The sequence below is a fragment of the Myodes glareolus genome, chromosome 26, assembly GCF_982192425.1.
Source record: "Myodes glareolus chromosome 26, mMyoGla1.1, whole genome shotgun sequence".
Lineage (NCBI taxonomy): Eukaryota > Metazoa > Chordata > Mammalia > Rodentia > Cricetidae > Myodes > Myodes glareolus.
In genome coordinates this window covers 4,345,868-4,370,744 of record NC_142051.1, presented here as the reverse complement: position 1 = coordinate 4,370,744, position 24,877 = coordinate 4,345,868, and the positions used below count along the sequence as shown (strand labels likewise).

General features: G+C 44.1%; 1 protein-coding gene across 1 annotated transcript in view; it reads left to right on the top strand.

Annotated features, from left to right (window-relative positions):
* Hmga2 (high mobility group AT-hook 2) overlaps positions 1-22,422 on the top strand; it is a 112,445-nt gene extending 90,023 nt beyond the window's left edge. The window contains exons 6-7 of the mRNA XM_048418682.3: positions 10,033-10,065; positions 22,260-22,422. Of these exons, the coding sequence (XP_048274639.2) occupies positions 10,033-10,065; positions 22,260-22,307 (81 nt within the window). The 3' untranslated portion in view covers positions 22,308-22,422. The remainder of the gene's footprint in view (positions 1-10,032; positions 10,066-22,259) is intronic.
* The last annotated feature ends 2,455 nt before the right edge of the window (positions 22,423-24,877 follow it).

Here is a 24,877-nt window from a genome sequence, read left to right as displayed (position 1 = left end):
GCCAAGGATTCGAATACCATTGCATCTGCAAAGAGAGGCGAGCATGTCATTTCAATAGACAACTTGTTCATAGGGCTGGGATCCTCCCTGCTGAACTGACAGGCAGTCGAAAGAGCAGGGTAAAACAAAGAGAGCAGTTATTGCCGGCTCAGGGGGCCCTGCACACCCCGGGGTTCTGCTCCTCTGTGTAACTGAGCAGAACTCCTATTGACTCCCATTAAACGTCGGTCGACACTCCTGAGTGTGGGGCCCAAGCTCGTGTTATTCATTTACTGCCCATCATCCCCAGAATCCCGTTTGGACATGACCAGTGAGTTACAGCCCAGTTTCAGGCAGCAGGGCACATTTACAGACGGGTTGTTGGGAAGGGCTCTTCAGCCCAGGATGAAGGAACTCAGGGCAGAGTTTCCAGATGAATGGTCTAGACTGGCCAGGAAAGGCCTCTCATAATAACTGTAAAGCTGAGGCTGTACATTGTATATAGAAAGTTGTTCTACCTCGTCGGATGCAGCCCGCAAAGGCAGGACAAAGCAACGAACAAGCAAAAGCCTGTGCTCTGATCTCAGAGCAGGGAAGGGGCTCCTGTGGACCACCAAACTGATTGTTGCTGTCTCTGTTTCTTATCGCCCTTTGGAGACATTTTCTCGGGGCTCAGAGGTGGCTTGACAAGCTGGAACCCACCCCATTATCTTACAGGGGAATTCGCTCAGCAAGAATGGGGAGCTTTTCCTTCCTTTGGCTTCGTGGTTCTCAACCTGTGGGTCATGACCCGCCAGGGGGTCCAATGACCCTTTCAGGGATCACCTAAGATCATCTGAACACATTTATGTACAATACAATTCATAAAAGTAGCGAAATTACTGTTATGAAGTAGCAACGAAAATACTTTTATGGGTCGGGGGAGGACCACTCTTTGGCTGGACATCACCCCCTAAGTCGTGTGATTCTGAGGGTGAGAGACTGAGAAAAAAATGTAAGCTGACAGGGTAGAGGGACAGGCTCCCAGTGACGACTGACCCACCGAATTCACCACCTGGGAAGGTGTATCTTCGCTAAACTTGTTATGTTTGATAAATTAGATCCTTCCTAGGCAGCTGGAATTGAGGGGTCCTCGTCCTTTTGATTTGAGACTCATCCTCAATCATTAACTAGGATCTTGTACATTGGTTTAATTCTTGTTAGCCCTCTCCACAAGTACTGGTTGCTAGGAAACAGGAAGATAAAATCATATCTAGTAAATAAGTGTGCTACCTTTCTATCGCTGTAACAAAGTACCGAGGGACTCGAGCTAAGTGCAATTTATCGCATGCTTTTAACATTTCAGGCCACGGAGGTTTGGCTCTTTGTCTTTGGAAAAGAGGAGGATTTCTTCTGGGCATCGAGAGGATTTAGACATTACTTGGAAAGCTATTTTGAAAATGTATACCACATAGAAGATAAAAAGAACGTCAGGGGCTGGGGCAAGCGGGTAGACAGACTCTGAGAAGACTCTCATTGAGAACCTGCACTGGCTGCATGGGTTCCCAGCTGTGAGCTCAGCATCTGCTGAGCGTGGGCACAAAACAGTCAGCGTTGGGATCTTTGACTCGAAATTGCACCTTAATATAAATATCCATCCGCATTATATGTGTAAGCAAACTTGAAATGGGTGCTTTAAACATCTCCCTCTGTGTAGCAATGCATTGTACTATAGGTAAAAATTAAACGTCACTGGTGGTCACATTCCAGAGGAACGTGCATGAAATCCGTCCAGAAGGCAGTCGTCTCCATCTGTCCTCACAGTTTGGTCCCAAACAGCAATGCATAGCATGAGAAAAGAGGCTCTGCGGTTGTGGGAACGTTGCCTTGTATTTCCTATGCTGTAGGATGTACAGCTGACATCTGTACTGTAATTCAGATCGGAGAGTGAGTGACAAAAACAAAACAAGGAAAGCTCACTAGTGTTCAGCACAGGTACTTTCGCATCCACAGCCTCGCCCGAATGTTTTAGAGGTTGAAGGGAATCAAAGATAAATAAAAGGGGTAAGTCAGGTATCTAGATAGCGATGGGGCGGGATGTCTGCTTTCAATAGAAATCGAACAAGAAACAAGATGCTGTTTAATTTGTGAAACATTGAGCCTTTGTTTTGTTTTCATCTAGTATTGAGACCAGGGACTGGCTATGTAGCCCATGTAGACCAGCCTCAAGCCCATGACCTTCCTGCTTCGGCCACCCTAATTTTGAGATCGCAAGTGTGTACCACCATACCTGGCTCAATAACTTGAATTTACAACAACAAAAAACTCCTCTTTTCTGAGACAAACTGTTACTATAAAAATAGTTTTCTAGTGCTGATTTTTTCTTAAAATATATTGGAGACATTCTTTCTAACCCTGATCTATTTTTTTAAAGTTATTTTAAAATATAATTTTCTCATTTGGTCATTTTTCTTCATGCAATTATAGTCTTAGAAATATTTTACTTATATATTCTTTAGTTTCAAACAATAGTTGCCAAAACACTGATTTTTCATTTTAAAATAATTAAAAGCATGGGGGTAAGCTAAATGATTACCTCTCTGGAACCATGTGATATGGAGATCAAAAGATGTGGACCAGGTGCCCTGGGCTAGAGTTGGGACTTCCTGATGACTGACCTTGTAAGTCTTTGAAGGTCATCCCACCTTCACGTGTGAATCTGTATGGCGCTACTTCAGATGGTCCCTGCGAGAAGTGGGTTGGACAGTGCGCAGTAAGTCAATTTATTAGGTGCTCTTCCCGTCTGGACAATGGAAATGTGAAATTCAGCCACATCCTCATCTCACCTAAGTTATAACTAAAGTTGGTTTTGCTTGGTGGTCTGCTCATGAATCAGTGTTCAGAGATATGTTTCTGGAAAATGCCAACAATCCTAAATAAAACTTCACAGCTGTAAGATGACAAAATGCCTATCCGGGAAGCCAAGCTAAAGTAGACAGCGGTGGGGTTGATGTGAAGTTCCTCTTAGATTTAGAACTAAGTAAGTTGGAAAGCCATCCAAATAGCTTTTCTTTAAAAAAAAAAAAATAGAGACACTGTAATTCACAGATTTTAAGGAAAGATAAGCAGAGAAACTTCCGAGGGAAGATCCAAGAGGAAGACATCCTTGGGAAAAGCCGGGGTGCTGGGGCCTCTCTGGAACTGTGAGAGTGTGGAAGAGGAAGAACTCACTTCCACAACTTTTGCAAATGTCTCAGGATATAAGCTAGCTCGTTCAGGAATAGCTAACATTTCTTAGATTGAATATTAAGCTTCCTCCAAGGAAAACTGCTCTGCAGCTGAAGCTAGTCGCACATCAGTGCCAAGAAAGCAGTGCTAAATTTGGGCTCCAGAAGAGATGTGGGTCAGTTAAGTATCACAGGGCTCCCAGCCCATAAACTATCCCTTTGTAGTTCTTGAGAACATAGGAAATTACCAGTAAACTTATCCTTTAGGAAAGGATATGCCTAGAATCATGATTCAGCCTTTAAAATTTAAAATTCAGTTTCTTTATATGTGACTAAATATTATAGTTTCTAGGAAATACTTAGGGAGCCAAGTGAAACTCTGAAGCCATTTCAGAACTGGGTGTGGTGGCGTGGTGCTCACCCATTGTGACAGTTCTTAAAGTGAAGTCAGAGGATCAAGAATTCAAAACCAGCCTCAGCTACACAACAAATTCAAGGCCAGCCTGGGCTATATATGACCGTGTCCCCAAAACCTAAATAAATAAGTAAATAATTAAAAACTTCACACTTCAGTGTAAGACCTGAAATAATGCGTTTAGGTTCAGTGAAAGTCAAATGCGGTGAAAATAACAGTGTTATTTCCTCTCATAAGCATATGGGAACGCTTTGTGGGTATGTGCAATAAATATACATGATGATGCAAATCCAAATCCCGCTGAACATGACTGCTTCCTGAATAATAACGATAGGCATCTTAAGTTGACTTTCAAGTATGTCACCAACAAGTTGGAATATTGACAACAGATTTGTACATTAATTATTTCTCTCCTCACATAGTATTTGATTTCACTTCCATTACCTTGTAGATGTCTTCTTTCATCATGGGATACACATGAGTCTTTCCACCTGGTGAACTTGGATTGCTCAAGTTTAGACTTTGACCATAGCATCTGTCTCGACTGTGTTGAGGGCATACTGCTTCTGACATTTATATTTTGTCCTCTGATAGCCCTAAGAACGAGCATAGCCACTCAGGGGACCTACGGGCACCTATTTCTTCTCTCTGTTGTTCTGTGTAGTTGCGAAGCATGTCCTCCCGTATGTAGGAATGTCTTATAAGAAAAAAATGAATTGAAAATACTTTGCACAGTCTTTAAAGCAAAAATAAGTGAACTTTAAGAATAGAAAAACTAGCCAGGTGGGGTGGTGTTTAAAGCAGGCAGATCTCTGAGTTCAAGACCAGCTTTGTCTACATAGCAAGTTCCAGCAAGTTATATAGTGAGACCCTGTGTCAAATAAACAAACAAACAAGCAAACAAAAGATCTCAGGATCCCCAAAATATGCCCTTTCCTTTTTCATATACATTCAACAATGTCACAGGATTCTGACATGAATGTCAGCGGCTGTGTATTTGCTTGAGTGCACTGCTTTGTGCTGAGGTTGGGTTAGCCCTGAATAAGCTAGCCTGTAGAGAAGGGCACTGAGGTCTGTGGGCTAGAGACGCCCCTCGAGGATACGTCCCATCAGTAGAGCTTTGGGGAGCTCACAGTTTGACTTTGCTGTTATATTAATACAAACATTCCTTCCAGGTCTCTTGATGTTTCTGGTGATGGTGATGCTTTGTTCTGAGAGGTGGTTTCCTGAATTGAATTTGGGGAATTTAAATAAGAGTCTGGCCCTGTGAGTAGAGCGGTGGATGGATGAATGGAGCATGAGGGCCTGACTTTGGATCTGTGGCACTGGCAGAAAAAGCCAGGTGTGTCAGCTCACAACTCTAAATCCAGTGCTGGGAGGCCGAGGCAGATGGATCCCTGGAACTGGCTGGCCGGCCAGCCTCCGTAAATAAGTGAGCGCCAGGTTTACTGAAAGTCTGACGTCAGAGAGCAAGGTGGAGGACTGGCAGGACAGCTTAGTGGATGAGGACTACTTGGTACCAAGATGGACAGTCTGAGTTCTGTGGAACCCGCACGGCAGAAGGCAACTGACTCCCACAAGTTGTCCTCTGACCTCACATACATGTGGTGGCACCTGTACATGTGTGCATGAACAGAGACATAAAATAAGTAAGCGTAAAATCGTGCAGGCAGAGGACAACTGAGAAAAACACTTTAACGTAGGCATCTAGACTTCACATGCTCCCACATGCGCGTGTGCACACACGGGTGAACGTACACATACAAGGAGTTCAGAGGAGGAGGCGTTCACACAAGCTTGGTGAACGGTGTCATAGTCTCTCATTGTGAATTCTAGTTCTCCATACATGGAAAGGCTGCATACCAGGCCTCCACTCTATAAGCCCACTGTGTGCACACGCTTCGCTAGCCACGGAACCGTGGGGATTGTCTTAAGTGAAAGACGTGGTAGATGCTGCTGTCTCTTCAAGTGAACAATCACTATGGAATCCACACCTTTAAAACATTCACAGAGATCTCCCACTGTGTTAGAAAGAGAAGACCAAACGAGTTGAGGTACCCCGGCCTCAGAGGCCCCTATCGACTATTGGCATCCGCATAAGAAGAGCTGACTGACATAGAAAGGCTTGACCTAGCAGTGACTGCCCTGGGTGGGTGAGGGGACACTCCTGAGAGACACACAGAGGAAAGTGAACCTCTTTTTCCACCTCCTCCCAGACTGGTTCTAGACTGAATTGTTTCATTCCGTGGAAGTGAAAGGTCTCCTCATGAGATTAAGAGAACCGATAGACTCGGGTTCTTTCAGTTTCAGGAATAAACTAGAGAGGCTGACATCCCTATGCCTCAGCTTCCTGGTGAGAAAACGTAAACACTAAGGTGCACGCCTTCCCAGGCACGAGGGGGCAGGCGTGAAAAGTGTAAAAGGTTTTCATCTTTCTGTGGGATGCACATGTGTAAAAGAGTAAAGCATTTTTTTTAAAGATTTATGAAAGCATAATGTTAGCCATGCTGGAGATTAATAAGCAGAGTTATCACCAGTCTTTATAAAGACGCAGGCAGTGGCCAAATGTGTTTGCTGCCAAGAACCGTAAGAACCCTGCTTCCCTGTCTCAACACTTCGTTCTGAGCTGAGAGATGCCGCCAGCAAGATAAGAGGCCTGCCCTGTGTCGTCCAGAAACCTTTCCAGCTGGCAGCGGACTTCCTTTCTGTTTTTATGAATGGCGGTAGTATTATGATTTGGTCTGCGTTTTTTTTTTTAAGACCAAAGCCATTCATAAAAATAAAAACAACAAAACAACAACAACAGCAAAAACTTTCTGGGCACAGTCTGGAGCCATCGGGTGCCAGAGGCTGGGAAAACATCCCAGCAACCTTAACCACAACCAGCACTGAAAGCGTTCAAGGGTCTGTTTGTTTGGTGGCCTGAGAAGTATGGAGTGCTGTGTCTAAGTGTGGCTGGGAGAAGTTCTGTGACATGAACTAGGCCGGCAGCCAAGGCTGGCAGAGGTTCAGACATTGTCTTTCCTCTCGCTGGAGTGTCAGGACCTAATTCATGGAAAATTGGTGAGCTGGCAGCTCTTTCGGAGAGTTTCATTGAGACGCAGTGTGCAGCCCTCGCGTGAATGGAGCGCCTCAGCCAAGAAAGGAGGGGGCTGGCGAGGAGTAGGAGGCAGGCGGCCTGCGAGAATGTGTGTGGGTTTAAAACGGTTTGGGAGTTAAAGTTAACGCACAGGTGTAAGCGGCAGGAGACATGAGGGAGAAAAAAAGGTGATTTCTTCTTAGAAGTGACCTTTTGGAAATGAATACTACCTCAGAGCACACTTTTGGATCCTAAGAGGCCTGAAGTCCTGTGCTTCCTGGGTTCAAGTCTGCCTGGGGAAAAGAAAAAAACCAACCAAACGAAAAAAACCGTTATCTCAAAATCTGGGCTTCAGGATGTGATCTCTACTTCTGTTCAAAGTCATGGGTTAGACCTTTCCTTTTTTTGTTCTTCAGTAAGTAACAATATCTTTTTCCTCCCTTTTTTAAGTCTTTAATTTTTTTTAAATCATCCATCTTTTAAAAAATACTGTACAAACTTTTTATAATGTTTTCAAACAACAAGGAAACATCAGTCCTTTATAGACATGTTGACTGAGGCGTCTGTCCCGCCCCGTCGATTCTGTTAGCCACATGGCTTGGTACCTTTTTCGGAAGGAAGTCACATCTTGCTTGCTCTGTGTCTCGCTTCTTCTGTGTGTTTCTTTGGGGCTAAAGGGCTGCAGACTGAAACTTTTCTCTTCCCAGAATTCTTGTTGTCCCGCCTATACTTCCTGCCTGGCGATTGGCCAATCAGCATTTATTAAAATACAAGTGACAGGATAAAAGACCATTGTCCCACAACACAAACATTCTGTATTCTGGACATAGGGAGTTTAATTCAATTCTTATGTTTCTAAAGGCGTGTAGCAATTTCATTTCTTTCACTTGCGTCTTTGAATCAAGGTGGCTCAGTTATACATGCAAACTTTCAAGAACTGTATAAATGGAATTAATAGGATTTATTATAAGACATAAGCATATTCTCAGGAAGCAATCTATCAAGGGACTAGGGCTTCAAATATACCTTTTGTACCACTGAAGAAACTTTGATGGAAGATTCATTTAGGCTGCAGGAATATCTCACTCTGAAGGTTCACTCAAAAGAGAAGAGAGGAGTACTGGTCTACCAGGACAATGAGATGCATAGATGTGGATATGAAAATCAATCTCCATAAGACACCATCACAAAAGTGAATATATTGAGCTTGGCTGCTGGCATGTGACTTTTAATCATAGTACTTGGGAGCCAGAGGCAGGCAGATTTCTGAGTTTGAGGATAGCCTGGTCTATAAAGCAAGTTCCAGGAAAGCCAAGGTAACACCAAGAAAGCCCATCTGGAACAAATGAACAAAGTGGATCCATGAAACAGAAGAAAATGTTCACAGACTGTAGATCTGATAAAGATCCAGAGCACCAAAGAACCCTTGGGTCTTATCTTAGGGGGTTTCTATTGCTGTGATGAAACACCATGGCCAAAAGCAAATTGGGAAGGAAACGGTCTATTTGGCATACCACTTCCACGTCCATAGTCCGTCACTGAAAGAAGTGAGGACGGGAACCCAAACAAGGCAAGAACCTGTATTCAGGAGCTGATGCGGAGTACAGAGGGTGCTGCTTACTGGCTTTGCTCCTTGTGGTTTGCTCAGCCTGCTTTCTCACAGAATCAAAAGCCACAAGCCCAGGGATGGCCCCATCCGCAACAGGCTGGGCTTTCCCTCCTCAATCACTAATTAAGAAAATGCCTTACAGGCCTGATCTTAGGGAGGCCTTTTTTAAAGTTAGGTTTCTTCCTCTCAGATGTCTGTATCCTGTGTTAAATTGACATGTTGACATAAAACTAGCCAGCACAGGTCTCAATGTTGAAAGAAAAATGAATAACAGTTTTTTTTTTAATGAGCAAAGCATTTAAAGACACATTTCTTTACAAAAGCTAAATGGATGGCTAGTAGGCACATAAAAATGTTTCGTGTAATTAGTGAATAGAGAATTTAAATGGGAGCAATGGTATTTAACTGTCTACCTAGTTGGAAGTCTAGAATAAAAGTGGCAGACAGCAACAGGTGCTGACGCATATGCGGGAACATTACATCACTGGTGGGCCTGACATATTTTATATTTAATGTTTACACTATTGTGTAGCTGCTTTGGAAACCCATCTAGAAGCTGCTCATTTTGGGGTGGAGGGGCAGCAATACCACTTCCACGTCATCCATAATACATAAAACAAAACCTCCCTGGAGTGTGTTTATGAATGCTCATAGGAGCTGCTCATAATAGCCAAGAGGTGGAAATAGCCCAGATAGACACCAGCTAATGCACATCCAGGGAGGTAAAGTGTGGTATACATTCGCCATACAAAGCAATTAACTGTTGATACTATAGTAGTCATTTTCTCAGTTCTGTTTCAAAAGGCCTGACAAAGGTGATTTAAGACAGAAGGGGTAGAGTTGGGTTTACAGTTCAAAGCCACACAGTTCATAGCGGTGGGAAGCAACTGATTACTTTCTCTCTTTGGAAGCACAGAGAGATGAGTGTATTTGCTCAACTCCTTCCTCATTTTTACTCCCTCTGGGAGGGGCAGCACCACCCTCATGGATGGTGCTGCCCCTTTCAGAGTGGGTCCTCTCTCTTCAGTTAAACCTCCTTGGAAACTTCTTCATAGACACACCCGGGTGTATTTTCATGGTTATTGTCAATGCAATTAAGATTAGTCATCTCAGATAGTACCATATGCATTACCGCCTTCACCTGGATATTAAATTCACCAGTGAGAAAGGGCAGACATGCAAGGCATGTTGCATGATTCTTCCACTATGAAATGTCTGGAACAAACCAATTCATCTAACAGAGGGTGGAATGATAGTAAATTCAGCTTAGGAGGTTGACTAGCGAGGTGGACAGTGACGGGCAGTTGCCACAATTAGGTACAAAGTTTCTTTTATGGAAAAAATGAAAATGTTCTGAAATTAGGTTGTGGTGCTGACCTCCGAGCTGACCTCTTTAAATGGGCAATTGTGTGGTTTATACATTTTGTCTTGGAAAAGATTTTTTTTTAATGGTAGGCTATTGGGGCTTTCTGCTCTTCAAGTTTTATGACATGCAGACTGAAAACCGAGTTACTCTTCCAGCGAATCTATTCCAGTATGGGTACTAGAGAGCCTGTGTTGTCTTCCTTCATAAGTGGAGACTAGGAATAAACGCTCTTTAACTTAGGTCGACTTTTCAGATGTTGAATTTTCGCCTTTGCCTTGCAGATCCACACCCACATTTAAGGAGTGAATTCTCAACTTTTTTCCCCTGTACGTTTTCTTTTAAAATATATAACATTTCTCTCGTTTGTTTCTTCCTTAGCCACAGCAAGTCGTCCAGAAGAAGCCTGCTCAGGTGAGACATGATCTTTTATGACTTCTTTCTCCCAAAAGAACACAAGTAAAATATGTACCCAAAAAAGTCTTCCAAGCCTTAAGTTAGCATTTTCTCATTTTGGTTGTACATAGAAATACTCTTGACCATTTGTTTTATCCTTCTGAGTCAGGGATATATAGAGTCTGAGAGTATTGATTGAAAACCACAGTCAGGGCCAGTGAGATGATTCAGCTGGTGCAGGCCCTGCTGCCGGACCTGACAGCCCCAGTGTGCGCCCCAGAGTCCACAGGGTGGAGGATAGAGCCAGCGACCTCCACTCACATGTCATGGTCCCATTTGTGTGTGTGTGTGTGTGTGTGTGTGTGTGTGTGTGTGTGTGTGTGTGAAAACGGAAACAGCAAAACATCAAGACCTTCAGTGTGAAAAAGGCACAGTACCATACAAAATAAAACTATGTTGGGGCTGTAAATAAGAATTTAATCTTATTGTTATTTGTTTTTGTTTGTTAATTTGTTTTTGTTTGTTTGTTTTGAGATAAGTTCTTTTTGCATACTTCTGGTTGGCCTGGAACTCACTATGTTGACCAGGCTGGCCTCAAACTCACAGAGATCCACAGTCTTTTCACCCAAGTATTAGGATTAAAGGCATGCACCATTATACCTGGCTTGTTTTACCATTTTTTAAAAAAATATTTGTTTATTGTGTATAATGAGATCTGGCCAGAAGAGGGCGTCAGATTTCATTATGGTTGTGAGCCATCATGTGATTGCTGGGAATTGAACTCAGGATCTTTGAAGGAGCGCTGGTCAGTGCTCTTAACCTCTGAGTCATCTCTCCAGCCCATTTTACCAATTCTTACATTTTGTCTTTTCCTCCAGACCGTCCACAACCTTTTGAGTTGACATAGGACTTACTAGTTGTAGGTCACTCTTAATGTATGGCTAAAAACAGTTGATCATTGAATTGTTCTGTATTATGTGATATCCTAAAACATCTCCAGGGAGGCTGATCAACTGGAAATCATGCTAATGTTTCACGTTAAGGAACTCTCAGGCCTTGCTTAGAAATCATAACTCAGCAATATTAAATTAAAGTTATCTTCACTGCCTTTAGTCATAAGCTGAAGTTTCTTATCCAAGCTACAGAGTATGCAGAGAAGCATGAAATTTGTACTGGTTGAAGAAAAACATCTTGAAGAAAATACAACTGACAAATTAATCACGATTTCCAAGGCTGTAAGCTAAGCCAGTATGATAGGTAGGGACCTAACTGCAAGGTTAGGCTTGGCTGGCATTCGTGAGGACCTATGTTCAATTCTCAGCACCAGAAACAAAGCAACAGAGGTCCTGCCGTCTTCTTCCCATTTGGACTTGAACAGATACTTGGGCCATGCAGGTCGGACCTGCAAGCCAGTCAGTGTGCCGTGGATCATGCGGCTCTTCGGAAACCTCTTTCACGGAATTGAAAATAGCCACACAAAAGAGTTGGCTTCCCTAGAGCGCTTCCTCTTAAAAGGATGTTGCTTTTTAGGAAAACATCATGCAGGCAATGTCAGCATGTGTCTGCTTCTCTAAAAAACACTGCTTGGGATAAAACTAAGGTTTTTGCCAGGCAGTGGTGGCAAACGCCTTTGATTCCAGCACTCGGGAAGCAGAGACAGGCAGATCTCTGAGTTCGAGGCCAGCCTGGTCTACAGAGTGAGTTCCAGGACAGCCAGGACTACATAGAAAAACAAACAAAAATTCTAAAGTTGTCAGATGCATATAAGGATACAGGGGAAGTGAATTAAAATAACTGTATTTATTACAAGTCTGGTACAGGCAAAACCGTGCTAGAATGACAGTTCATTCACTTTGTTGTTCCTCAGCTTGAAAGCCCGGCATGGCACAGGCAAGTGCTAAAAATAGTCAGTGTCCTTAAGCAATATTTACCTAAACAAAATGTAAATAACACTCAGTGTGCTCTGCTAAGCCGTTGCCCTTCATCAGGAAGGAAATCAAGAGAAAGAGAATGAACAGGTGCTATGTGTCTGAGTCAGAGGAAGCCCCAGGGCTTGGCATTGTGTCATGGTCTGCAGATCAATAGCCTCACATGTTTGACAGCTGCTTTGCTCTTGGTGTCGTAGGGAAGGTACGCTGAACAAAAAGCAAGGCATTAGGAAAGTATATGATGCAGAGGCTCCTATTGCAAGATTCAAACAGGTGTGCAAAGCACCTATACTCGGAGCCAGATGTGAGCGTCTCTTTCAAATCTTGTGCTCACTTCATGTCCGCTGTATGAGTCTTCACACCATGGGGATCAATACAAGAGTCCTATTCTGGCCATTGTTTTCCTAGAGAGCCAGTTGTTAAATACTCACCTACAACCACCAGCCCCTGCTGGCCTGATTTGAAGACTTTTGCCTAAGTACTTTCTTTCTTTTTCTCTTTTTTCTCCCGAGACAGGGTTTCTCTGTGTAACTACCCTAGCTGTCCTGGAACTAGCTCTTTAGACCAGGCTGGCCTCGAACTCACAGAGATCCACCTGCCTCTGTCTCCTGAGTGTCACCACCGCCCAGCTGCCTGAGTACTTTCTGTGAATTCTCTGTGTGAGCCTAATGGGAAGCCGAGAATGAACATACTCAGTGAAAAAGGAGAAAAAAAACGGCAAGATGTTTGAACATTTGTTTAATGCGCAAATGGCCACAAAAATGTCAGTGTTTATGTAATCTGTAGGGGACACAGATGAATGAGTAGAAAGCCATGGGTTAGTAAAGGAAATGGTTCCCTAAGAGCTGAACTTCATGGCTTCCTATGATTTTGCTAGTAACACTCAAGTTACAGAGGGGAAGGTGGAGACGGAACAGGAGCTGTCGTAGGTGAAACGGATGTACAATAGTAACAAGGCACAAACACATGCATCACAGGTAGAAATCATTAACATGACTGCAATTGATTGTAAATTGAGCTTTAAAACACTAAGGATAATAAAGCGGATCACACAGAACACACACACACACACACACACACACACACACACACACACACACACAGACCCCGAGTCAGGAATCTGAGAGAAGCCACAAGAGAAGCCATGGCCATCACCGATCTGTCAGGCTGTTTTACAGACCTTGTTCCAAATTTTCCCTTTAAAGGAAAGGAGCTCAGACAGAATTAGGAGGGAAGGGAGCCCAGCTCACGGGACCGCCTAATTTATATTGTCTCGCGGCACAGTGATGAATTATGTAAACACGGGCGCTGCATGGAAGTTCGCGGAGGATAATGTAAATTTTACAGAGCAGCTGAAGACTCCCTTCCATCTGGTCCTTCCCAGATACCCTCCCAGAGAGAGGGCTTGTCCCCACAGAAGTCTCTGTCGACTCAGGCTCAGCCTCAGAGGTGACATTCAGGTCCTGCTTTGAGGTGGTGACAATTAGCAAAATTAAGTGTGTCTCATGAGAAGTAAAGAGATGGCCATACATATGACTAGAGGGCTTCCTTCTGGCCATTCCTGAACTCCATCCCTGGACTGGGTCCTGTGTATCTGTCCGGGGGGAAAATGGCCCAATAACAGTGACTATTCCCTAATCCTCAGAAAAGTATGAGAAGATCATAGTATCCGGGGAGGAGAATATGTTCTAGCTTATTTTTGGCTGGTAGGTTTTTCCATATCTCAAGATTTACATCTTCAAAATCTTTTAAGAGTTTTTATTCATTCAAAATGATCCCCCTTTTACCTAACATTTCAATGGCATGTTTTTAAAATGGTTTTTAAATGGTTTAAGTCCTATCCTAAGATGAAAGTCGTCAGAATCACCTTCATTATATGTCCGTCACATGGATACAGAGTCACGAGAGGCTCTGTGGTAAAGAATGCTTACAACTCACTGGGATAAAAAACAACCAAAGGTCACTCTGAGGGGGCAAATTCCGCACGATGCTGTCTCAGCATATGTGTGTGTATTTCTAAGCATGTGTGTTTATAAAAGTTTGAGGCAAGCCCTGCTGCAGAGGGGCTGAGTTGGGAAAATGCACCAGGTGCATGAATTGCAAACCAAAAGTCTGTTGCACGGTCCTATGGGCAGGAACTCATCCCCTCGACTCAGAGGAGGAGGTTGTCTACAACGCTCACACTGACTCTCCTTAAGTTCCCAGACTACAGGAAACAAGGCTTAGTAGAAATTTTACTTTGTATTGTAAAGTAATAAAGTAAGCAATAGATAGAGAGAAACTAATTAGAAATCACTAGAAATTAGCGAATTCTTCAGCAAAAAGAGTCCTCGACCACATACATTCAAAAGTTGGTTCCAGAAGGAAGGGGCATGGACTTCTCTTTAGAGTTATTACTTTTTCATGAAGGAACTTTTCCCCTCCGGGTTTTGTCTTTAGCCCTACCTTCTGGAAGTTTCCATTGGCTCCTTTGTCTTATTGTTCCCATTTTAACACGCTGAATGAAATTAGAAGTGGCCCCTTCTATGTAATTCAGACATTTTGCCCATCTAAGGGAAAGCGAGCTTTTTGGTTTTGTTCAGTTCTCACGACGTCCCATCATTCAGCACACATTGTTCGTTTGTGAACTCTCCATGGTTAGCAAAATGGGAAAAACCTTCTCTTTTCTATTTCCTATCAAGAGACTTGAAAAAGAATGGAAACAAAGTGGTCCACCCCAACATAGATTTCCTACCTGTGAACACCTTCTTTGTGAGGGTGCAGCTGGAATCTCCAAAAATGGAATCTCCAAAAACCTCCGTTTTCACGTGGTCCCCTCCCCCTTCCAAAATGTTGAATGTTTCTACAGAAACTTCAAGGGCAGTTTTAAGGATGTTTATATTGCAGACAACCTAAACATTGTTTGGAGCAAAATGAGAGATTTCATTTGGGGGGACAAGCAAGTTGATGGATTACAGCCAACACATTCTTCTCAAAGAAGGCATTTTTACTGGGAGCTTCTAGTCGAGACACACAAAGAAGGAAGGAGGACAGAGGGAGAGAACACTCCGACGCTCACCTTTTACGCGGTACCTTAGCCAAAACGCAGTAAAAGGTTCCTAATAAATCAGACTTACCGCCACCCGTCGGCTCACTCAGGAGCCTGGGATTTACGCACCTAAGCCATAAAGGGGATTGATTGATTTGTTTCCCTGCTTACATTCCTTCAAGCTGGTAAAACATTTTGTGAGCCAATAAATGCTTGGTACCAAGGGGCAAACACGAAGGTTTCCATCAAAGACTTCCTTGAGAGTCGATGTTTTGTTGTAGAGGAAATACTTTCTGACTTCGCCTCTAACCCCTGACATGGCAAAGGTCAAAAGAAAAAGAGACAGCAAAGTTGAACATAGAGTGTTTAGTCAGCCCAAGGGCACAGCAGCCCCGGGAGGCAGAGGGCAGAGGAGGCTCAGAGGAGCCATCGTGATTATTAACCCTAAGCAGATGCAGTAATGAGCTTCGCTGACTGTCCCAGTACAGGGGCACGGGCAGGGTGAGGCCAGCTGCGTCTCGTCTGGGATTGGCTACAGCGGTGAGGTAGCTCCTGACAGATGAGAAAGGACGCCACTCAATGGAGACAAATTTCCAAAACTCCACGGAGACAAATTCAGTGTTTCTGGACTGGACACATTTGCTGGAATTTTGTTGCTGTTATTGTTGTGGGCTTATTTTTTCTCTCAGCTCAACTTGTTAGCTCTGTGACTCAGCCTACCCAGGGAAGAACAATGCTGTCAGCTCCTCCCGTTCGCATCGCAGATGGCCATTCCTTTTGCGCTTTGATGTAAGCTGGATCAAATCCAAATATTTATCACATATCTAAATTATCTTCCACACTTGCCAGCACACACTAAATATAGAATAAATAGAAGTGAGTCTTCCAGCCTGGTCTTTCTGAGCAATTCCTTCGTGGTAGACTAGTCTGAGCTACAGGCAGGACAGGGCTGCTGAATTCTCAAATGTTTGCTGAATGAGAATTACCTGTTAATCTATTATGATTATTAAATATTTTTAGTATCATTCAAAAGTCAAAACTCAGAGGAGGACCAAAGACGGAGCTCAGTAGTAAACTGCTTGCCACACAAACGTCAGGACCAGACCTCAGATCCCCAGAAGTCATGTAAATACCCAGGGGGCATTGCAGCATGCTGGAAATCCCAGCCTCAGAGAGGAGCGGGAGAGCAGCTGAGCGAACAGCCACCTCCACATGACATCACCCTCTAGCCCCAAATGCTTGTGCATACTTGTGCATTCTAGTGTGCATGCACACACAGATGCGTGCAAACGTGCATGCATGAACACACTCACAAAGTAATCCGAACATGTGGACAAACAGGGGAGAGGGGCTGGACAGGTGGCACAGGGCTTCAAAGCACCAGCTGCTCTTCCAGAGGTCCTGAGTTCAATTCCCAGCAACCACATGGTGGAGCACAACCATCTGTAATAGGATCTGATGCCTTCTTTGCACAGGAAGGTAGACATGCAGAGCACACCCACATAAAATATAATTAAATTTTTAAAAATCTAAAAAAGTGGAAAGAGATAAAGCTCAGGATAATGAACAATATTGGTGCAATTGTCAATATTCTGGAAATGTTCTTTTGCTTAGCAATAAATACAGTGCCAATCAAAGCTTTATACAAAGAAATTGAAGAAAAAGGGTTTCTTCTGGCTTGTGCCACCAATAAACAAGTCTGTACTCAATCATCAAGCGGACTTCACCCAAACCATATTTTAAAATTACTTTGTATCAAAATGAGAACGTGGGCAATGTAGGAGGTTTTTCCTGAATACTTTGCTTCAGGTGTGAACCCTTTTGCCACATCTTCGGTTATTTTCACACACAAGGCCCTTGTCTTAAGAATGGGAAAACTGGCAGAATCCATGATTCTCGGAAATTTGGGCTTCTGAAATCTGTGAGTAGTTTGTATATGAAATGATTTCTCTGTGTGAAAAACGTGAGTTCCGTCTCAGGATTTTTTTTAACTAGTCCTTGATCCCAGGGCAGAGAAATTCTCGGCGTCGCAGGGGCCAGTGCTGCCTCTGTTGTAAGACTTTCCATGGCAGAACAAGACAAACAGTGCATTTTACGTATGCCTGGTCTCATGCAGCAGGCCTGTAATTCCATGAGAATGAAGTGGGCCTGCATGGTCTACAGACCCAGTCTGGACAACTTAGCAAGGCCTTGTCTCAAAACAAGAAATAAAAAGGGGAGCCGAGAAGGCAAGGTTGCACCCTAGGTTCAGTGCCTGGCCCCAAAGACACGCTTTGTGAGAACCTACGATGCCTTCTCTTTTCTCAATGGAGAATTATTTAACAGCAGTTTTTTTTTTCTTTCCCCTCAAATCTCTGTTATTCAATCACAGGTTAGAGGCAAACAGAGACTAGGTGACTGGGTTAATAATCAACGTTCTCCACGCCCATCCCATAGGATGTTTACTCGCATGCCTGGCTCCCTTTTGTCACAGAGCCATACAGTGCAATAGGATGGGCATCGGCCTCTCTGGTCTCCCACAATGAAAATACGATGTTGATTACCCAACCTCCTAGTGCCCCGATTGGTGTCTGTGGTGAGGGACGTCTAAGATTAGCCTTCTTTATATGAAACATCCTAGTAAGACTCGAAAACAGCTTCATTAGGTGGAAGGTGGCATACATGAGGTGGACCTAATAGTTATGTATTATTAAATACATGTAGCACTAACGAAGATTGGTGTCTTGCTCTAAATAGCTCAGTTTTGTAAATTTTGATTTGAAAGACATATTCCTCTCCCAGCATGCTCAGCATTTCACTTAGCAGGTTACATAGTTTATATATGTTCCACTTCACTTGGGTTTTCAAAATCTTCTGCCAAATGTTGCTAGTTGGAGGAAATAATCGCCTTTCACAAAGTCATACAGTTCCAGGCCATTTTGAGTCAAACAATAGGGCAGAAGAAGCTCGAAAACCTTGATTTTGTAGTCTTGTGGGTCCTTCAGACAAAGCTGGCAAGGCTGGTGCCTGCTCTTTGAGGCTTAGGAGGAGGATCCTCTATTTCTCTCCTGAGCAGCCTGGCCTCGAATATTTGTGTGTCTGCAAATGTCATTTCACTGTAGTGGCCCTTCAGTCCCTTGTGGGCTAGCTGGTGGCAGAGCCTAAGTGGTCTGCAGCACCATGTGCAGAAACACGGGCAGAATTCTTTGCAGTTAAGAAAAAGCATGCAAAGGTTTACTAGCACCAGGGTGAACTCGTGTGATTTTTGCCCTCCTTACCACAAATATCATAAAGCAACATGATGTCATCTGCCACCAAGTTTGCAAGAAGGTCTCCTCCACTACAGACCTGTTATTTATTGCTCCTCCAAAAATTAAGTTTTGTTTTGTTATTTTTGTTTGTTTGTTTGTTTTCGAGACAGGGTTTCCCTGTGGCTTTGGAGCCTGTCCTGGAACTAGCTCTTGTAGACCAGGCTGGCCTCAAACTCACAGAGATCTGCCTGCCTCTGCCTCCCAAGTGCTGGGATTAAAGGCGTGCGCCGCCACCATCTGACTCAAGCTCTATTCTTACTAAACCCCTTGTAGTTGGCATCCTAGCCTATACCAAGCCATCCTTGCACTAACCACCAAGAATTAACTTTGGGTACCATGCTGTCCTCCTTCCTTTTTTAAAAATCCCTTAACATACACCCAAGGGTATGAACATGTTGTAGAACCAACTTCTAAAGACCATATGCAAACTATATCGCAGGGGTTGTGTTTGCAAGCTTTCAAACAATGACAGAGTTCCACATGAATGAAAGAAAAATCAAGGCAAAAATGGGTGCAATTTTCTGATATGTATAACAAAAGATAGTTATGTGTATTATATATAAGCTCCACCCCCTCCCTCCCACCAGTTTCTGATATGTATAACTAAAGATAGTTATGTGTATTATATATAAACTTCACCCCCTCCCTCCCACCAGTTTCTGATATGTATAACTAAAGATAGTTATGTGTATTATATATAAGCTCCACCTCCTCCCTCCCATCAATTTTCTGCTGGAAACACTCACGCATTTAAGCCAGCTTGGTGTATCCTTGGTTGTCTTCCTCAAGTAACTGTGTGAATAACAGGGATGTGTTCAGGATTCAAGGATTTAGTGAGAACTGCCCATAAACACATCACTGTGCAATTCTAGATCCCCAAGGACCATCCTACACAGGGATCCTTCTTTGACCAGAGTGCCACTGTTTGACTGTCTCACCCCTAATGGGATGTGTGCTATTCTTAGACACAGCATTTTAATCTATTTAGTACTTCAAGGCTGCCATGGGGAGTTGCAGTACTTAAAATCCCTTGGGCCATGTGTTGCAAGTGTCAAGCCATCCTTAAGGTACACACCTTGGGATCCAAGCTGTGGTCCACAGTCCATGGCCATGTCTACTAAGAGAACTGAGCCTGAGGGTTGATGGGAATTTCTCTGTGGTGGTGACAGTCTTCCTTTTGGGGACATCAGAGATGGCTGCTTATCCCAGAATGTCCCTTGTTCTGCTCTTTGCAAGGCACAGGATTCATGAAGCTTAGTGAGAGAGGAGCCAAGGTCACTTTTCCAAGCGTTTCTCTCAGCAGGAGGGCAGCCACACACAGGCCAGTAGAGACACTAGAACAGAAGCCGGTGGAGTTGGGAAGGGCCAGTGTCACCCCCTTGATGCCTTGGCCTTGTTTTGGAGGGAGGCCAGCAGAGGCTGTACCAAGAAAGAAGCTCTCCGCCGAGCTTTTGAGAAGCCCACCGTGTTGAACACATGACAGCCACATTGCCACCCCACAGTTAACGGGGTGAGACTTCCCACCCTGACCTCCTCGTTAAATTCCCAGTCTTAATTGATAGTTACCAGCAAAAGAATTTCAAGGTCAGAGGAAAGATACATAAATAACACTACTCCCCGTGTTATGCTAAGAAAGGCTAAGTAAAAGAAACAAGGGGCCGTCGTTTGGGGCTGAGTTGTGTCTAAGGGATTTCACTATCAGGATTTTCAGGCACTCATATCAAACAAGGCTTCTGGGAATGTTCGATAAAACCGATCACATCCCATTTAGTGCAAGGTCTCAATAAGTTCATGGCCTGAGAAATGCTATTTTCATCCCAATCCTCAAGCTGATAGAATAACCATAGCTCAATGCAAGGTGGGGGGGTTCTGCTCACCATGAGAAGATGGAGTAAAAGTGCTTACCTGATCCTCCGCTGTGGTCTCTTCCAAGGGAACAACCTAACATGAGCCCACACCTCATCTTATGAGAAGTGAGTCCTCTGGAGGGGACAATGAAGGCGTCTGCCAAACAGTTTAGTAACTTTCTGGAACTTAAATATTAAGTGAAAAACCAGGGTCACAGGGCAGCTGATCCCGGCTCGCCTCTCTCCCATCGGCCCGTGACTTTGATCAAGCTACATCCTCCTTTCTAACTCGGACTCCGCAGAGAATCTCGGGGTCATGGCCTGTTGCCTTGTCAAGATGTGAAGCCTACAGTTTGGCGGCCTGGGAGGAGAAGGGAGGTAGCTTCATGCGTTCCACATTTCCCACAAAACCAAAAGCAGACTAAACAAAGCCGGTGTGAACTCCCGTGACTCGATGCTGCAGTGATTCTAGTCTTTACGCTACAATCCTTTCATTTGCATGTGTGTGTTATTCCCTGGATTTACAAATCTCTCAGCCTTTGGGGGTGGGAGGGGAGAATGTTTGAAACTTTTCTTGACTTGTGAGAAGTGGTGGGCTGTGGGGAAGAAAAAAACCAGGGTGGAAGCTCCATGGCCGTGTGTGTGTGTGTGTGTGTGTGTGTGTGTGTGCGCGCGCACACACACATTCAAGGGAGGGCATGAGCAGCCAGTCCAGCCAATTTCTCCCTACCGTTTGCTACTTTTGCGAAGAAGCCGCACCACACATGGTAACATTTAGGAGCCCCTTCACAGCTGAAGTGTTTCAGACACTAATGAATGGAAGTTTGGTCCTGTAGCAAAGACAGACTCTCAGGCATGTTTTACTGAGTGGTGTTCTGTAGTGACCTGGTAGAGGAAGAGAAGTATAAATTGTGTCCGTTAGCCACCCAGACAAAATGAAGCCATGTGGAAAACCAAATCTATTAAAGTATGAGGGCTGGATAAGCTGTTGTGAGCTGGCCATTCTTAAAGGGGCTCCATTGGCTGCCGGAGTCAATGTTTACGTCTCTCCCAGATCTCTTTCACATGCTGGCTTTGGAGACCACTAGCAGCATTTGATAAAAATCACCCTCCCTCTAATGACACTTTTTATCGGAACTGTTTATTGTCTCCGCTTTACCACCCGTGTCCTGAAAGGTATTGCAGGTTTGTTAAATAAGCAAAAGTTAAAAGGACTTTGTAGCTCACACCAGCTTGCAGAACCCCAACAAATTCCAGAGCCACACAGAATGAAGAAAAAAAAGAGAGGGGAGGAGGGAAGGAACTGGATTTATATGGAGGAGAGGCTCTGAAAAAAAATATATATATGAGGTTTTCCCTGCTTGGCTGGCCCACCATTAAATGTTTGCCTGATGTTGACGGATTTAGTATTGAGATTGAACAGTAATGTCAAACTCTGCTCGTTGTCTCTAAATGGGCTTTAATAAATGTAAGAATTAGGAAATAGCTCTCAGGCAGTGCACGCTGAGTGACTCTGCCCGTGCTCTCCCACCGATTCGACCCAGCCCTACACCAACCAGCACAACTGCAGTTTTGACCCAAACCTGTCTCTACCTGCTCGCCTTGGAACCTGCGTATGTTGCTTTTCTACATCCTGGGCTTTCCTGTCTGTGAAAGAGAATCTCTCAAACACCAAAACAGAACCAGCTGCCGTTCCTGGTATCTGGTGGGTGGGCTCACTTTCCTCAACATTGTTCTTACGACTAATTGTGCCAATTTTTAAAACCAATAACTGGCAAGCTGTTGGGGGAAAAAATAAATCTCTTCTTTCTTGGTGAGTAAGGCTTCTGGGGATCACACATTCCCCAGGATGCAAACAATTGAATTTGCTGACCAGCAACCATGATGCCTTAAGTCAACAGGGACTGAAGGCTGTCCCGGGAAAAAAACAACCCCTTGATTCCTCAATGGCTCGCAGGTCAGGAGCCTGGGAACACGGGGCGGGGAGTGTCCCAGCCGCCCTCTAGCTGCTCAGCCTTTGCCTGGTGGGGGCCGTCGGCTGTATGGTGGTGAAAGATGGCGCACAGGGCGATTGTGGTTCTGGAACAAGGCCTAACCCTCCTACTCTCTTGTGTTGCAGGAGGAAACTGAAGAGACATCCTCGCAAGAGTCTGCCGAGGAGGATTAGAGGGCGCCAACAGTCGATTTCTACCTCAGCATCAGTTGGATCTTGCGAAGGGAGAAGACACTGCAGTGACCACTTACTCTCTACTGCCACGGTCTTTCCACTTTCTGCGGGGTGGGGCAGGGGCGGGGTGGGCGAGGGGTGGGGGTGGGGCGGGAGAAATCACATAACCTTGAGAAGGACTATATTAATCACTTTCTTTGTAACCCCTTCACAGTCCCAGGTTTAGTGAAAAACTGCTGTAAACACGGGGGACACAGTTTAACAATGCAACTTGTAATGACTGTTTTCTCTTCCTTAACCTACTAATAGTTTGTGGATCTGATAAGCAAGGGTGGGTGGTGGAGAAAAACTCTGTGTTGGGCTTAATCAGTCACTACATCTTGGACTAACAGGTCACCCTAGTGACCGGGAGCATTCGTATAAGAAAAGCATTGTATGTGACTCTGTGCGGTCCCCCAAGATGCCACCCTCCCCCAGTCATAGTGAATCTTCTGCTTAGGACACCAAAGATAAGAACTAGATACTACCCTCCTTTGTGTGTAGCCTTGTAGACACCTACTTGATGATATCTTTTTTTTTACTTTTTAATTCTAAATAAGAGAAAATGCTGGTGTATCTTTTCATTCAGCTAGCAAACCAGACTAGGTTATGCTCATTTTTTTTTCAAAAAGGGAAGTAAATGAATAATAACTGTTGACTCCTGTGGTTACGGGCTCGCACACATCAGCGGGAGTGACGCACCCACAAGCATTCTTTCCCTCTTAGGGAGATGTACACAGCCAAAAGCCACTTAGCAGTAAGCGACACTGGCCAGCAAAGGGCACGTGTCGCCTTGAAGCATCCTAGACAAGTTAAAGTTATCCTTTTTTGGAATTTAATGAAAAAGTGCCGTACCTGATGACCTCACCCCAGTGGTGAGGCGAGAGGGGCAAAACAGAAATTTCTTTTGCTATATAGTTAAAGGACAATATTTTTGAATAGCAAAAAAAGCTCTCGCTGGCTCTCCACCTTTCCCTCCCCCTCCCTTGCCTCTCTGTCCGCTCTCTTTTCTCTTGTTCTTCCTTGTGTACAGTTTCCGTGAAAGACCGCAGTGCCATTACCTCAAACGAAGCCTGTGTGTTACTTCAAGTAATCCATTTGTTTTGACACAGACGGTCGGCCGAGGTGCATTGTCTCGGTCCGGTCTGCCGTCTCTGCATTCAAGCTGCACTTTTAGCCAGAGATGCAATGATCCCCACTACTCACTACTACCTCTGAATGCTACAGTGAACGTACAGCCCTGCACTTGTTCCACGCTGCTAGGCACAAGCCCTGCCAGATAGAAACGCACTGACGGGAGAGGCAGTTCCATCACCCACGCTTCCCTGTCATTCTTGTCAAAGACACACTCTTGCCCTGTCTCAGCGTGGCTATGCGTGTTTCTGTGATGTTTTGTTTGTTTGTTTAAAATTTTACAGACGCTTGTTGCAGCCTCCCTGCTAGATTGCTACATTAATTTGAAACACTTTTTACCCAAGTCGCTCCTAGTTCTTAAGGATGATTTTCCTCAGTGACACCACATCGTATCACATATACACACACACACACGCACCCACACGCGTGCACACACAAGTACACATGCAATTTGTCTGTAGTGTTCAAATATCACTTTACCAGTCTGTACCTCAAATGAAATGTTAAAAGAAATAGATGAATTGACTTGCAAGGACCTACCTCCAGACTTCAAAAGGAACGAACCTGTAGCCTACAGCATTCTTTCTCTTCCTCCGATGTTTGAAATAGTTCAAACTTCACCTAACCCTCATCAAAACTATTTTTTTGTAAAATAGACACTTGATAGAAAAGAACATTTTTTACATACTTTTGCAAAAAAAAATGAATGAATAAATCAAACCAACATCAAAGAAACTTGAAACTTTGTAGGTGATCTACAAACAGCTCCGCTTGTGCCTAATGCAATCAGAAAATAAAATAGGTTTTTTAAGATTAGTTGCCTATAAGAATAATGCTTGACGGATATTTTCATGTATGTTACACAATGTGAGTTTTGTAAAATGTCTCAAGCAGATTTATTTTGAACGCTTCTTGTGTAGAATTGTTGTGCCTTTCTTTCCTCCTAAGTGCGCTGACTTCTCACGGTGTTATCCACTGGGCCAGGAAGTAGTTTCCCATGAAGGCTTGTGTCAGTGTGACTCTCAATACTGACGCCAAATGAAACAAACACACAACCGTGTCTCTCTTGTAGCCATTTCAGGGAGGTCATTTCAGAGCCACATACCTTTCTGAGACCGGCAGGCCGCTCACTGTGGTGCCTCACGGAAGGAGCTATGGAGAGACATAAAACTGAACGTGACTGTTCACTGCATATTAAATAAGCAAATCACCAGTGGCTCATAAAATCCCATCCCATGCCATATCTTCAGATGGGTCTCGTAGAAACCTCGTTGGCCAGCTCCTAAAACCTGCAGCAGCTCCTCATGTTGGCCAGGCTCGGCACGCCGAGCGATTTCCATCTCTAATGAAGTTACTCTTTATTTCCTGTATGTTGTACAATCAAAACACGCTACTAC